This window comes from Dendrobium catenatum, unplaced genomic scaffold (genome assembly GCF_001605985.2).
Source record: "Dendrobium catenatum unplaced genomic scaffold, ASM160598v2 fragScaff_scaffold_1021, whole genome shotgun sequence".
In the NCBI taxonomy this organism is placed as follows: Eukaryota; Viridiplantae; Streptophyta; class Magnoliopsida; order Asparagales; family Orchidaceae; genus Dendrobium; species Dendrobium catenatum.
In genome coordinates this window covers 2,187,928-2,205,040 of record NW_021319483.1, presented here as the reverse complement: position 1 = coordinate 2,205,040, position 17,113 = coordinate 2,187,928, and the positions used below count along the sequence as shown (strand labels likewise).

Sequence of the window (17,113 nt, the reverse complement as noted above, 5' to 3'; positions counted from 1 at the left end):
CTATCAAAGAACTGAATGTTTGTTAAGCAGTTATAAGATGAAGTTTATGAATAACTAAGATTCTATCCATAAATGTTAAGAGGGTTAACGTAAGTTTTTATTTGATTTGATGATCTTTTGCATTTTGCTCAATAACTAGCTAGTAGTCTAACCACCGTTTATTTATATGTGGAAGTGAAAGGGGGCTACGTGCATGTCCTGAACATGAGAGAGACTAAGAGAGAGGAAGTGATAGAGAAGAGTCAATCTCATAAATGTCAAGATATCATTGAGAGAGATTGATAACCATTAACATAAATGTCCACTACAAAAAATTTATTGATTACCGGCGGTTGTCCAGCCGCCGGTAGTAACGGCGGCTTATCCGGCGGTTGGACCGTCGGTTATTAGTAGCGGCCTACCCGGCCGTTATGCAAGGATAAGCAGCCGGTTTTTTACACAACCGCCGGAAAACATGAGTTAACTGCCGGCAAAAACCGCCGGTAATAAGTGATTTTTCTGTAGTGGTCACGACAATAATCATATCTAAAGTGATGAGGGCAATAAGGTTGCAAGTGGTTTCTATAAATTGCTTTATCTTTTTATTTTTATTAACATACAAAGTCTAATTTTATTATTGTTATTATTGTTAGTGTGTTGGGGAGACCAAACCTCTGAACCACCATTCTATTCGCATTTGCATCACCTTCTACGAACATCTTAGATTTTATTCTAGTCGTACCTTCATGTGACAATTATTATCAATTGAATAGAATGTTCAATGCTACAAGTTACTTAGCACTCACCAAGAGCGGCAGAATTTTTTATCGGTGTTTGTTTTAAGACACGTGTTTTACCGTAGAAAAAATTTCCGCCAAAAATACAAATTACCAACAAATTTTAGTCTTTTTTTGAAAGAAATGGCCACAGTCGGAAAATGACGCTTTTCTTGTAGTGAGGGGATAACAAAAAAATTATAAGAAAGAAAACCAAGGGAACCATTTGTGTCGATGGTGATTTATGATATTGTGTGCATTGACAATGAGCAATGACCTTGCTAACATTATTAGCATTTATGTTAGTGTTATTGACATGCAACAATTAATATTTTTGGCATCGGCATACATCAATGTTTGTGTCAACAATGAGCGGTTGTCTTTTGTTGTGGACATTAGCGTTTGTGTGAATGGTGAGAAATGAGATTATAAGTATTAGCAAGTATTGATATTGTTGTCAGGGCGATGACCTTTTGACATCGATTGACAAGCACAAATGTTGGTGTCGATGAAGGGCATTTGGCATTGATGTCAAAAAATGAGCAATAACATTGTTGACATCAACGAGTATTGGTGTTAGTGTTGACAACGAGCGAAGATCATCTTAACATCGATAGGCCTTGATGTTATTATTAATAGTGGGCATTTGGTGCTTGCAAGTAGAGCTCTGGATTCTCTTATTTTGAATATTTCTAATGGCGATCATCCCCACCATCCCTAAATATGTAATAGTTGGATTAATTTATAGATTTCTAGATAACAATATTTAGATGATTTCATCTAGAAATTAGAACAATTCGTTAGACAGTCCAAATTAATCCTCCTTATCATGTAATATTTTTAGGTATTCTAAAGCCTTAATAATATCTGGCTTTGTGGATTCATTTCATTGAGACACTAGATTGCAGTACAAGTATGCAAGATTCGATGGTTGTTTGGTCTCCCAAATTGTGCTGGGAAATTTCTATTTCAACCTTTGAATGTTGGATTTAAGTTCAATTGGACTGAAATCAAGAAATTTTTGGTGCCATTGGAATCCTCAAGTGAAAATGTTTGTTTTCATAATTAGTTAGCTCAAAATAAAATTCATCATATGATCCCAAAGTTCTCTTTCTAGAGAAATTATTCTGTGCGGACGCCGAACGCAGCTGTACATTCGGAGACCAATCAGAATATGAGTTACATCAACAATACCGAGCGCAGTACAGTACGTGCAGTATAGAGCCGTGGTACCGACGTCGCTCATTCTGATTGATCTTCAAACAGCGTTCGTTGTCCGCCCTGAATAATTTCTCCTCTCTCTATTATAATTCATAGTTATTATATTATATAAATATATTTTTTTTTTTTTTTGAAAGAACGACCTGGTAAGGAAATTTTGACTATTAAGAGTTTTTAAGCCACTAATCTCCATAATTAACATCTGATCAGCAAAACCAATCCAAATGCCATCTCGCGGTGGCCCAGTCCGCTGAACGCCCTTCCCGACGTCGCCATCAAGCTATCCCAACATCCTGACATTATTCTACATTGTAGCTTATAATTTTTTATTTACAGAAATCCCCTCTCACCAAAAAAATTATAAACTCCCGCTCGCCTCCCCTTCTGTCTGATCTCCTCAGCCCGAGAAACAAAGACGAGAGAGAGAGAGAGAAAGAGAGAGAGCGGGGGAGGGGGAGATCGAGAGAGATCTTCTTCATTCCTGAAATCGGAGGATACGATACTTGTTCATTTGAAAATGGTAAAGTGCTCTTCTTCTTATTCCTCATCTGCTTCTTCTCTTGAGACTCTCTGTTTTTACTGTTGTATAAGCGGTTTCACGATTGCCGGCGAGCCGGCAAACTCACGATTGCCGGCGAGCGGTTTGGCAACGGGCAAGTTCCGGCGAACCGATGACGTGGCACGGCGAACCGATGACGTGGCACGGCGAACCGACGCGTCGGACGCTCTTTCCGGACCCCATTTAAGGAGGAATTGATCACTGTGAGGAATGGTGAAGCACCGCTTGACACGACTCTTGATGTGTGATAGTCATTTCTCATGGTGAGGAATTCTTCTCGCAATCGTGCGCCGTTAGTGCTTCGGCGCATGATAGCTTGCCTTTTATATTTTTAATGCATTCACGTTACAAAATGTATTATGATAAATTATAAAATCATTTCATTTATGTTAAAATTAGTTTTTAATTTGATATTTTAATATAAATTGAATATCTTAAAATTCATTTCATTATTTTTTATATCATAATATATTTAGATATTTTCTTTCATATATTTTAGATGCCTATGAATATAATAATGTGATTTTTATGGAATAAGTATTTTGGAATAATTTTCTTACTACTTTATGTTTTAAAACTGTAAAAAAATTGTCATAAATGAAGCCTAAATAATTATGTAAGTTTTGGTGCAAATATTTTTAATAGTTGTATAATTGTTATGATAAAAATAGATTTTTTAAATAATTATGTATGTTAAAAATGATTTTTAAAACAAGCTGGATAATATTTTCTTAGATTTTTTATATTTTAGCATACTTGATTTTACAAAGCTGCTTCTGATTAGAAAGTATTGGAAAAATAATTAAAAAATATGTATTCAGTTAAAATATATATATAGTGACGATCTTAAGAGGAAAGGAGCAAAAAATAAGCCTTAAATGAACTTTCAAAAAAGACTATTTTAATTAGTGGAATTTAATAGTATTTCATTTTTTAATAATGATTTTTAATGAATATGACGGTTCATTGCACCAGTTTGTAAAAATAATTAAAGATTTATTAAAAAATATATACATTGTTTTTAATATTATTGTGAGAATAATTATCATTTTTAAAAATCCAAATAGCAACTTTCTAATAAGTAATAACTACCACACTAATAAATATGATGTAAAAGTTTTTCTATTCATTTAAATTTTTAAAAAGAAAAGAAAAAAAAACAATGCAAAATCATAATTGATTCAGAAAAAAACAAATTGGTGAGAAAGTTTTTCAAATATATGCTCATATCATATTCAGTATATAAATTATATTAATAATAATACAATAATGCTCAAAATAATGAAATATAGTTAAAAAAATATTTTATTCATTTAATAATAATATAAATATTCTTATGGGTACTAAACAATTTTTTTTGGCAGTATTTATTTATGTTTGCAAATAGTAAAATATAAATGTATGCGAACATAATTATTCAGTTTATTTCTTAGACCAATAATATTAAAATGGAGATATTCTCAAACCAAATTAAATAAATTTTAATTTTAAATTGATTAATGGTCTATTTGGGGATAAATTATTCTATGCGAAGTTTGGACAAGAAGAATCATCTGGATATGTGAGTGTACACTATATACATATTTGTACGCATGGTGTATTAATTTTTTGTACATAGTACACTCATAGTCCGTCGGTTCTTCCTGTCCGGACTCAACACATAATAATCTCTCTTATTTGAGAGCTTTTTGGTCGCTTTACTGTTCAAACAACTAAAATTTTATTTGTGCACTGCTTTATTGTTACTTTCTTATAATTTTGTTTAAAAATTTATAATCAAAATACAATCATAATTGAAATTTTATTTTCTCTTAACTTTACAATCAACTGTATAAAATATTTTACTCATCCTAAACAAACTCCAAAATGCAAATGATTATGAGTATTACTATTATTGATTATGAGCCCTACTTCTTGTGATAACTGAACTAGATTAACATAAAAAAAAAAAAAAAAAAACTGAACTAGCTTAACATCTTTTACTATACAATTTTTATGTGAACTTACTTCTATACCCCTAGCTTTTATGCATATTTTGCTTTTACGTCATCGTCGTACTAATCCTATAGATTTATCATAAATGATGACATGATGTAGCTCGGCTTAGTTGTTGGTTTAAAATTTTGATTATCAATTAAGAGTTTATTTTGAGATAGTTTTTTTTCTGCATTTTTAAATAATTTTTTAGTATAAAAATACACTAAGAAGTTGCTTTAAGAAGCAATAATAAAGTTATCCCAAATGAAGCCTAAGGTTTCGTTTGGGACGGTTTTCTTGCTGCTTCTTAAAGAAGTTTTTTAGTAAAAAATTAAATTAAAGTTTTTGTACTAAAAAGTTGTTTTAAGAAGCAGAAAGAAAGTCATCCCAAATGAAGCCTAAAAATTCATAGGTTCAAATATTGCATTTTTTTTAATTTGGCTTAATTAACATAAATGTCTCCTAAAAAAAGTCATATATGATACTATGATAGCATGATTAATTATGACTTTTTAATCAAACATGATTCTTTGGAAAATCCTAGCCGTTGGTTTGCCCCAGTTAACTTGAAAAGAATATTTGAAGAAATTTGGATTTAATGCTTTCCTGCAAGGAAATTATCCATTTATCCACTTGCCTTACGATTAATTCATATGTACGGATACCGGATGCCATCCGAAGATGAATGAGAGCGCTCAATGTCACTTTTTGCTATGTACTGGGAGATGTGACGCGCTCTCATTCGTCTCCGGACGGTCCGTTGTCTGCACAGAATAATTTCTCTTTGCTTACATAGTTACATGAGAAGAATCAACAAATAGCTAACAAATAAACCTATTGAACCTTTCCTCTCAAAAGTTTAGTTTGTGACGTTATTTTTTATAGAGTTAATTATAAAAATATTGTGAAAAAAATAAAATTTTAAATTATTATAAAAAATATTTTTATAGTATAAAAATTTCTTCAAATTAATAAATAATAATGATTAAATAAAAATTATGATTACAATTCGAAAGTAAAACAGCAAGAAAATTATCACGTTTATATTATATTAATTTTAAATTAAATATGATTATTACAAAACTTATTCTATTTAAATTTGAGCTATGATATCTTAATTAAATTTATTTTATATTATATTAATATCTATCACTTAATTCATAATATTTGACATCAAAGTGAGATGAGATGTTATCACAATATTAATTTAAGAGGTATAAATATTTTTTTTTATTTTTTAATTTGAGAACATTAGGGAGAGATTTAAATATTTACTAGTAATGAATGAGGTGCAGGTTGGCGTAGAGACGGGAAGGAAGGCCACGCTTACGCCGCCGTTGTCACTTGAAAAAGGATTAGCCGCGGAGCACCGACCACCTAATATGTTCCATCGAGTCTTGAGCCTATTTCGTAATGTACGGCCAGGATCAGATCTCACCAATTTTCAGGCAAGCGTTAGATCCTGTCAACTTTTTTTTTTTTAAATGTTAATTTTTCATAATGTTTTCTCGGAATATCTGATTAAAAAATTGGATCAGAATTTCTTATTAAAACTTTTATCAAAACAAAATTCAAAATTCTTTGTCTTATTTAATATAATTTTAGTTAATTGTTCACATTTTGTATTAATTTTTTATTTTAAATGAAATTGATAGTGAAAGAATAAACTCAGTTTGTCAATTTGAACTTTAATTTTTTTTTAATATGTTCAAATTTATGTTATAATTTTTAATAAAAAATTTATATCAGAATATCATAATGTAATTTTTAGAAAATAAGCTTAAAATTTATTGAATTTATTTTAAATTCATATAATATAAATATTTTATATATAATTTAATTTAATAATGTTTAAATTAATTTTAATATAAATTGAATTAAGATAATCTGATTTTTTTTCTTAAAAAAAAAAAAAACAAATTTAAACGTATATTCCAAACCAAATAACTCGTTAGTGCTTGCCTAATTTCGTGTCATTTTCACTAGTTCTTTAGTTATTAACAATTGAGCCTTAAATGTCATAATTATCATTGATTTTAGTTTTGCCCTGATAAACATCATATTAAAAAAGAAAAAGCTTGCTCCTAAGATCTTTGAACTATCTGTCCACATAGGAGTGTCAATATTTGACATGGCCCGAAATCATATATGGAAAATTACAAGTTCGGGTCAACACGCTTGACATACGGGTCTGATTCGAGTTCAGCAAGTTGATTAGCTTCAAAAATCGAGTCGATTTCGGGTTGACCCATAATCCCGAAAGTGACCCGGGCAATGATAAAGAAGATTTGGATTAGAATACCTCCTGAAAGAGACTTCTTTAAACATTGATAGTGTTGTCATTGCCTGATAGTCAGCTTTCAGAAGCTATAGAGGGCAATGGAGCAGAAATTAGGTAATTTGTTTTAAAGACCTGTGACAATTTTGCTGAAATCAGAAGTTGTAAGCTTGCAAAAATTTATTGGCCAAAAATAAAATTATTTGGGAAGACAGATTTAGCTACCAAACATAGATATCCTAACTATGGTCATCAAAGCCTATCTGTCATGAGGACAGCTAACTAAAGCTGCAACATATTCAATCAATATTGTTCAGCTTATACCTAATGCATTAGGCTTGTTATGTAAAGTGATTAGGTAAAATAGATTCACATAAGGAACCTTAGTTATGCACAAAGGGATATTAATTTTTTTCATTTAAGGTTTCGTTTGAGATAACTTTTGATCACTATTTTTTCGTTGCTTTCAAAAAATTTTGATAATAAAAAGATGTTGTAGAAAATAGTAAGAAAATTGTCCCAAATGAAACATAATTCATAAGATACTAATTATATCATATTAAAGATATGTCGTGCATTATAACTTTTTTTCCTTATATAAATTATGACATGAGCTTTTGACATTTTGTTTTGATCAAGATTAGGCAAGAAAATCATTGCCAAATTGGATTTTACTATTAACTTAGAACTTCAAAACAGGATAGCGAAAAGAGCAGATAGCTATCACTCTTTTCCATGAGAGAAATAGATAGTTACAATCTTGAGGAAGGAGAAATTATTATGTGGTCATTGGACTGTTCGGAAGCAAATCAGAGTGCGCCACGTCACCTGGTACACAATACTGGTACATAGCAAAAAAATGACGTGGCACACTCTGATTGTCTCCGGACTTCATCCGGTGATTGCACAGAATAATTTTTTCTGAGGAAGATGATATAGATCTAAGAACTTATATGGCCTTATTTTCAGTGTTTCTATACAGCTCAACAAAAGAAAATTTCATATCATTACCTTCATATATTTGATAGAGCTTGATGCAATGCTATAGACCATGTGAAAATTTTAATGATAGTTAATACATTCACACTTACTGATATATTGCTACACCCTTTCTTCCTTTGACATCTGTAGCTTCCTCCAATTTTCAACATGCCAAAATCACAGCTGCAGTGCTATGGTGAATCAGTTTACTGCACAAGTGAAGATATTTTAACGAAATGTGCTCGTGGTAAGAACAGCCTTGAAAGATTTATTGCTGTAGTTGCCTGGGCTATATCAACAACCAGGCCTGTGATCTTCGGCTGGGCTCCTTTCAATCCTGTTCTAGGAGAAACTCATCATGTCTCTAGGGGAAACCTTAATGTCCTCCTTGAGCAGGTCAATTTTTGTCCCATTTAAGTATTTGACTGATACCTTAAATGTGAAAAATATAGAAGGATCTTAAGAAAATTTAAGGATCTTAAGAAAATTACTAGTTTTGTTCCTGGATGGTTTAAATTAAACAAGCCCTTAACATCTGAAAGTAGAGGGAAGATTTCATTTCAGTTCTGCACATCTCTTTATACTACATCACAGCTTCATCTCTCAAAGATTTTTTGCATAGTTAACCCTTCTTACATTGTTAGCTTTTCTGTAGTGTTCTCATAGTTACTAATTACTATTTTGGCAGGTCTCACACCACCCTCCTGTTTCTGCATTGCATGCAACTGATGAAGAGGAGAGACTAGAACTGATTTGGTGCCAATTCCCTGTTCCCAAGTTTCATGGTATACTTCATAAATTATGTAATTTTATGCTAATTTATTCAATAGTTACACTATCTTATATAAGCTCTAGATGTTCAAAGTTAGTTTTAACGTCGAAATTATTTTTTTATCCCCGCAAATTTTGAATGTTACAGCAGAATTTTAGTCACATTCAATCAAAGTTATTACCATTGAAACAGTGTAAATTGAACACCTAAATCATAAAAAACTATGGAAAATTTTCATGTTGTCTTCTGATTGTTACTTATTTTCTTTGATTTCAGGAAAAAGTATCAAAGCTAGTGTTAATGGGAAGAGGCATCTGAAGCTTTTAAGCCATGGAGAAAGCTATGAAATGAATTCCCCTGACCTTTTCTTCAATCTATTTCCAGTGCCTGGAGCAGACTGGGCTGGCACTGTTTCAATTCTGTGCAAAGACTCAGGACTTGAGGCAGAGCTAATCTTCTATAAGGCCCACTCTTTCTTAGGCTTTGGTGGGAATTCTAGATTAATCAAAGGCAAGATTTTTCACTCCAAATCATCCAAAATCATCTATGAGATTGATGGTCAATGGGACAGGTAGAACTAACTTATTTCCTTTTTATATGATAGAACTTTTCTGAAATTTTATTATTATAGGGTATAAAAATCTACCAGGAACGTTGGGAGATATTTAGTGTTGACTGAATAAATCAGCGTATTATTTCAGTGGTCCTGAAAACCATAATGATCCAACTCGACAGAAAAGTGCTTATCTATAATCACTTTCTATTTTTATTTTGCAGAACTATTTTCTTGAAGGAGGTCCATAGTGAGAAGACCTCTGTTCTATATGATGCTAGACAAACCATCCTAAATCTCAAAACTCCAATTGTAAAAAACCTCCAGGTAATGAATCTAACACATGACATGTTAAAAACTGTACAGTATCTATATTTTTTTGCTTCAATTTCAGGAAGTAAAGCCAACAGAATCAGTAGTGGCATGGGGAGAGGTAATCAAGGATATACTAGAAGAGGATTGGGAGAAGGCAAGAGATGATAAAAGGGAGGTGGAGGAGAGGGAGAGAAGGCTAAGAAAAGAAAGAATTTGCAAAGGAGAAGATTGGGTTCCAAAGCATTTCAAGATTTCTCAAAACAAGGAGGGTCATTGGGAGTGCTGGCCTTTGGAATCCTCAGTTCCACCATCTCCAATTATTGTTCCTCCATGAACAAAGAAAAGAGGATGAAGAAGCAAATTAGGAGAAATAATGGGGGATGTTTGATTTTCTTTCTTGCTACTTGATTTTAATCAACCTTTTATTGACAGTTAACTGATGCGATAAGGTTGAGTATGTGTATACTTCTAAATGTAAAACATTTTAAACTCCTTGCATTTATAGAACAAAAGTGATTATTAATCCAATATTCAATTCTATTTAGTTCATCATTGTAATTTTATTATAAGAATTGGCATTTGAGAGAATTATGTAGATTTTTACTGGCACATTCTTTATAATGTAATATAGCAACCTGTTGGCATCCACACCCATTGGAAACTACTAGATCTAAGATCAACATATGTCTCTAATCTAATGAGAGTAATGTGCATTGGAAATGGGGCAAGATCTAGGCTATATTACTGATATATCATAAAAATTTTATCTTAATCAAGCATGAATCTCGAGGCAAAATTAAGTTGAAAACTTCTAAAATTAAATTTAGGAACATCTGAACTCCGATTTTAATAAACTTATAGTTGAACTGAACGTCTTGAAAAGACAAACCAAACGACACCAAATTTGACCCAGTACGAGCAAAAATGGGTCCAAATAAAAGACTCGAAGCACATTTGGAAGGTTCAAATTATAAATTGGATGACCAAACGATTTTCAAATGTGAGATAATTATAGTCAAATAAACCTAAGATCATCCAATTCTGACATTATTAAGACACTCAAATACTCGATAAATTGTCCACAATCAAGGGAGTCGATATCGGATGTCCATTCAAAACACTCCCAACATGCCCTTGATCTCCTCCGTACTTACTGGCAATGTCATTTCTAAAAAACTACAAATAGCCCCTCATTCTTCACATGAGAGGGAAGGAAGCAAGGAAGGAGGAAGTAGGAAAGTAAGGAAGAGAAAGAACAGAGGAGAGGAAGATAAATTTGAGATCTCTCTTGCCACCAAACTCCTTGACCACCGCCTTGGCGCCGACTGTCGCTGGACATACGCCAGACAACCGATTGTCGCCAAACTTTCGCCCAACCACCAACTATTGCTCGATTTATGCCCGGCCACCAACAATAGTCGGACTTCCACCCGATCACCAACTATTGCCGGATTTTGCACCCCAGCCACCCGAAATTATCAGATTTTCTCCCAATAACTGTCTATCGACTACGGTCTTTCCGACCTCCTTTGTCAGATAACGATCCTTTTCACCTATGTTGCTTGCCAACTACTATCCTTCAGACCTTTTTTGCCAGATAATGGTCCTTTTGACCTCCGTTGCCTGCCGACTACGGTCCTTTCCACCTCCGTTGCCAGACTATAGTCTTTTTGACCTTTGTTGCCCGCCAAATGCAACCCTTTGGACCTCTGTCTCTAGATAATGGTCATTCCAACCTCTGTTACCAGACTAGGTCTTTCCGATATCTGTTGCCGGCCGACTACGGTCCTTCCAACTTTAGTCTCCAGACTATGGTCTTTTCGACTTCGACCTCCATCGCTAGATAACGGTCCTTCTGACCTCCATAACCTTTCGACTACGATCCTTTCGACCTCCATCGCTAGACTATGGTCTTTCCGACATCCGTCGTCTGCCCACTATTATCCTTCTAACCTCCGTCGCCTGACAACAATCTATTCGACCACCGCACTTACCAACTATGTCTTGCTGACTAAACAAACATGTCAATACTAATTTTTCAAATTCCCACCATGTAATGCTCTCTATATGATGTATATTTGCCTTCCCCCTAACGAAGGACCTCATTTGTAATCGACTGCAAATACTAATAGATTCATTCAATTTGGGCCAAGCCCCATGATTTTTTCCTCTTTTTAAGGATTTCCACGTAAAAACTCTGTTGTATCCTATGAACGTTACACCCTTCTCCTTTATATGATTGTGTGTTGTATCTTCGTACAAAGTTAAGACGTTAAACTTCATATTTCTCTATTGCCGTGAATATTCCATGATGCAACAATTACTAAATTTATACACCTACATCTTTTCCTATCTTCTATTCTTCTTAGTGTCGCCCTCTTTTCCCTCTAAATATAAACTCAAGAGCTTGAAGCCCTTATGAATTGGCTTTATTATGCATTCTTTTCTATTCAACCTTATTCCTCCAATTTGGATGGAGTTCATATTTATCAGTTTCTATTTTACTCATGGAAATTTTAGTTTTGATTATGTCTTTTCTTATCTGATATAGTTTTTGATAACATGCTACTTGATCTTTTTTCTAATCTTTATAGTCATATTGCATAGTATTGACATGTAATTATCTTTTTGTTTAATGAAATTGGTTGGACATGGCCCTCACTTTTACTCTCTATATATATACTATTCAAAGAACCACAAAAGACGATAGAGCTTCATAAATAGGCCATCTATCCATTTGCGCTATTGTGAGTGGATTTTAAAATTATGTTAAGATAATCTAATACAAATTATATCAAAATATGCTTGTAAGTCATTGACTTTAAATTAGCGTAATATGAACTCTTCACATATAACACTAATTTCAAAGCAAATTGAATGACTTCCAAGTCATTCCTAATCCATTTTATATCAATTTATATAAAGGATATTCCCAAACAATTTTTTTTCTTTTTACAAATATAATTTTCATGGCTCTTAATAGAATACAATGGAGAAAAGATTCATGTAACCGACACCCCACGTAAAGGGGTAAAGACTTGATGTTGCTATTGTACATATATAATTTTCATAGTAATGTCTTCTTGATTGTGGGATATTTGGCCCAATTATAAGTTTGATGGCATTCCAATATCTTAAATAACTTGTTCACAGTTTGTTTGTCACATAAAACCTAGTGATAAAATTATATTAACAAATAAAGATAGAGATAATGCAAATAGAATTTTTATATTGCTTAATACAATCTTGCCGACGTTCAAATTATATTGGCAAATAAATATCGAGATAACGTAGATAGTATTTTTATATTATTCATTGATCTTGTTAACGAGACATTTTGTATAAGTGACCTAACTCGCTTGTAGTTAGGCATTTAAGTAATGGTATATTAAAAGTTAATTTGATTGTAATGAAGATCAAGCAATTGTTAACTAAGACATCACCTATAAATGACTTGTCATAATTTAACATAGTCAAAATAAAAAAAATAAGTTAATAAGGGTTGGGTACATACACATAATACTAGTGTTTAGACATGCTCAAGCCCTAACATGTCTCTTGATTACCGAAAGCTTAGACTACTTTAATTTAGACATGAGGTAGATAATCTTATAACTTGATTTCTATTGATTTGAGACTTGATCTCTTAATCCTTAATATACCCTATGTGCATTTATGTTTGGCTATAGATGAAACCTAAAAAAGTTCAGTAGATCATAATTGGTCAAGTTATTTAGCCTAATTAGCCTATTGACCTTCGTAACCTAAATTCATCCTAAGTCTCCTTTAATTTACCCAAATCTTCATTAATCTCCCTCTAGTTTCAATTGACCATAGGTAACCAAGTTTGCTTAGATAAGGACCTTCAATCCATTTAACCTTGTATCAAATTATGTTGACCAAAAGTGACCCTTTCGACCTCACTATTGATGCAATCTTAGAACCAATCATTCATCCACCCTAGTTAGACCTTATATGGTTTAATCGATTGATTTAATTTATCGTAATTTGCTCTAGTGAGCCTAAGCTCTTATCTTATAATCTATTTAATGAACTTTAACTTATTTGAGTCGTAATGTGACTAATTTGATCAATTAAGCTTATATTGATCAAATAAGCTTTGATAGACCCTAGATCGTTTGTTGGACCCAAGTCAAACGCATGGTGACCAAAGCTTTCCTAGATAGACTTGATAGCCCCTCACACTAGAACCTAACAAACTTATTATTGAAAATGAACCAATGTAAATTAATCAAGTTCGATTTATATTGGACCCCATATATCTATAACACAAATTGATTCATCCTAGACTTTCATTACACTCCATAGACCGTAGATGAACAACCCATTTTTAGGTTCTTAAACCTTAGTTGACCCGAATTTCCCATAATTGGCCAAAATAGACCTAACCTCATTTGATCAAATTGCCTTTAAGCTAACCTTGACTTGACTCTAATTGACCATGTGTGCTTATATGAGGACCCTAATTGGCTCTAAAGTATTTGACCAAAGGAAAGTCATATTAACATAATACGACCTAATAAAAACTAAGCCAAATTAATATTTTTTAAACTAAATGAACCCTCGGATCATCTTTGCTATTTGCACTAGACAGACAGTTACTAGCTCAACTCCAAGGTGGTTGGACTCACTTGAACCCTAACCCATGCCAATATGGCTCATCCCATGCATCCTAAAAGTTAATTGAGCCACTCCATTGGTCCTAACCACTCCTTTGAACTTGCTAGCATTCCTTTCTAACTTACTCATGGCCAAAAATAGCCTAGTCAATAAAAGACTTAGGCAACTTATATTCTAGCAATTGAGCATCCTTCTTAATATCCCAGACAATTTGACAAACCTTATTTCTAATTTACTATTTATCTATTTATTTTAGGCTTCGTTTGAGATGAATTTTTTATTATTCTTTAAAATATAATTTTAGTACAAAAATTTGTTTTAAAAACAATAAAAAAAGTCATCATGACTTTCTTATTGCTTCTTAAAACAATTTTCTAGTTAAAAAATTTTAATTTTTTACTAAAAATTTACTTCAGGAAGTAGTAAGAAGGTCGTCTCAAATGAAGCCTTAATCTAGCAACATGCTTAAAAAAAAAAAAAATTTTGGGTGATATAATACCCTTTTTTTCATTATTTTTTTTTATTTTTTTTGGGTGATATAATACCCTTAAAAAATGCTAAAAAAAAAATCTAGCAACATGCTTTTGGGTGAAAAATCTAGAAACTAGTAACATAAATCACTCTTAATAAAATTTTCTTATCCTTTTTTATTTAATTAATCTTATCATTACTTCTCAATTAAAAAAAAAATCAAATTAATCTTGTCGTTCATCAGGCACATTAGAGATCATTTTTGTCTAATTAGTCCTTGTCTAATTAGATTCCCCTAACTTCTTAATTATAATTCCTCCATCTATGCAGTTAAGTCTTCTCCCTCCGGGAAAATGAACCAATGTAAATTAATCAAGTTCGATTTATATTGGACCCCATATATCTATAACACATAAATTGATTCATCCTAGACTTTCATTACACTCCATAGACCCTAGTTGAACAACCCATTTTTAGGTTCTTAAACCTTAGTTAACCCAAATTTCACATAATTGGCCAAAATAGACCTAACCTCATTTGATCAAATTGCCTTTAAGCTCACCTTGACTTGACTCTAATTGACCATGTGTGCTTATATGAGGACCCTAATTGGCTCTAAGTATTTGACCAAAGGAAACTCATATTAACATAATATGATCTAATAAAAACTAGGCCAAATTAATATTTTTTAAACTAAATGAACCCTCGGATCATCTTTGCTAGTTGCACTAGACAGACAATTACTAGCTCAACTCCAAGGTGGTTGGACCTACTTGAACCCTAACCCAAGCTCACTGGAGTTTAACCCATGCCAATATGGCTCAACCCTTTGATTGCCCCTAAAGGGACCCAATTGAAGCTCATCCCATGGGCAAATTATTGCATCCGGTCACCGGACAAGGAGATAGGTTCAGATATTAATAAAATATTATTTTAAATTAAGCGCATCAAAGCGTTGGTAAAGCACAGACAAAGTGCAGGCAAAAGCGCAGGTAAAGCGCAGACAAAACGCAAGTCAAAAAGCACAGGTATATTTTCTTGATCTCTTAATCCTTAATATACCCTATGTGCATTTATGATTGGCTATAGCTGAAACCTAAAAAAGTTCAGTAGATCATAATTGGTCAAGTTATTTAGCCTAATTAGCCCATGACCTTCGTAACCTAAATTCATCCTAACTCTCCTTTAATTAACCCAAATCTTCATTAATCTCCCTCAAGTTTCAATTGACCATAGGTAGCCATTTTGCTTAGATAAGGACCTTCAATCCATTTAACCTTGTATCAACTTATGTTGACCAAAAGTGACCCTTTTGACCTCACTATTGATGTAATCTTAGAACCAATCCTCGATCCACCCTAATTAGACCTTATATGATTTAATCGATTGATTTAATTTATCCTAATTTGGTCTAGTGAGCCTAAGCTCTTATCTTATAATCCATTTAATGAACTTTAATTTATTTGAGTTGTAACGTGATTTATTTGATCAATTAATCTTAAATTGATCAAATTAACATTTGATAGACCCTAGATCATTTGTTGGACCCAATCCAACCTTATGGTGACCAAAGCTTTCCTATATAGACTTGATAGCCCCTCACACTAGGTTGACATAAGCTAGAGCTCTTGAGAACCTAACAAACTTATTCTTGAAGATGAACCAATATAAATTAACCAATTTTGGTTTATATTGGACCTCATATATCTCTAAAATATAAATTGACTCATCCTAGACTTTTATTACACTCCATAGACCCTAGATGAACAACCAATTTTTAGGTTGTTAAACCTTAGTTGACCCAAATTTAACATAATTGGCCAAAATAGACCTAAACTCATTTGATCAAATTGCCCTTAAGCTCACCTTGACTTGACTCTAGTTGACCGTGTGTACTTACATGAGGACTCTAATTCGCTCTAAAGTATTTGACCAAAGGAAACACATATTAATCTAATAGGACCTAATAAAAACTAAGCCAAATTAATATTTATTTAACTAAATGAACCCCCGGATCATCTTTGCTAGTTGCACTAGACAGACAATTACTAGCTCAACTCCAAGGTGGTTGGACCCACTTGAACCCTAACCCAAGCTCAATGGAGTTTTACCCATGCCAATATGGCTCAACCCTTTAAAAATGCTAAAAAAAAAAATCTAGCAACATGCTTTTGGGTGAAAAATCTAGAAACTAGTAACATAAATCACTCTTAATAAAATTTACTTATCCTTTTTTATTTAATTAATCTTATCATTACTTCTCAATTAAAAAAAAAAAATCAAATTAATCTTGTCGTTCATCAGGCACATTAGAGATCATTTTTGTCTAATTAGTCCTTGTCTAATTAGATTCCCCTAACTTCTTAATTATAATTCCTCCATCTATGCAGTTAAGTCTTCTCCCTCCGGCTTCCTACCTCTCCCGTCATCTCCCTCCGCTCCAACTCGTTCGGTTGGACTCGTTTGCTTGCCCATGGCGACTTTTCTATTTCTATGATAGAAGAAGACACACCCTAGCGCTTACACGGGGATTCTTGGATGCTTCGGTGTTGTCCCAAGGAAGAGGTGAGCTGCGGATCTGGCCAAGTTC

General features: G+C 32.8%; 1 protein-coding gene across 2 annotated transcripts; it reads left to right on the top strand.

The window, feature by feature from the left end:
- Nucleotides 1–2,364: 2,364 nt before the first annotated feature.
- Nucleotides 2,365–9,957, top strand: LOC110110141 (oxysterol-binding protein-related protein 4C). Of its 2 annotated transcripts, XM_020841483.2 has the most exons (7): nt 2,365–2,496; nt 5,808–5,960; nt 7,922–8,167; nt 8,460–8,556; nt 8,820–9,114; nt 9,321–9,423; nt 9,491–9,957. In XM_020841483.2, exons 1-7 carry the CDS (start codon nt 2,494–2,496, stop codon nt 9,743–9,745), a joined length of 1,152 nt encoding a protein of 383 aa, XP_020697142.1. In that variant the 5' UTR covers nt 2,365–2,493; the 3' UTR covers nt 9,746–9,957. The 2 variants fall into 2 exon arrangements, with proteins under 2 accessions (XP_020697142.1, XP_028553709.1); XM_028697876.1 differs by lacking the exon at nt 5,808–5,960 and having other exon boundaries at nt 2,385–2,496.
- The last annotated feature ends 7,156 nt before the right edge of the window (nt 9,958–17,113 follow it).

What these genes read in the sequence shown, in the direction of transcription:
- LOC110110141 (XM_020841483.2), top strand. An exon ending in CAGATCTCACCAATTTTCAG is followed by an intron (nt 5,961 to 7,921) that starts GCAAGCGTTAGA and finishes TGACATCTGTAG; the next exon opens with CTTCCTCCAATTTTCAACAT. An exon ending in CCCTGTTCCCAAGTTTCATG is followed by an intron (nt 8,557 to 8,819) that starts GTATACTTCATA and finishes CTTTGATTTCAG; the next exon opens with GAAAAAGTATCAAAGCTAGT.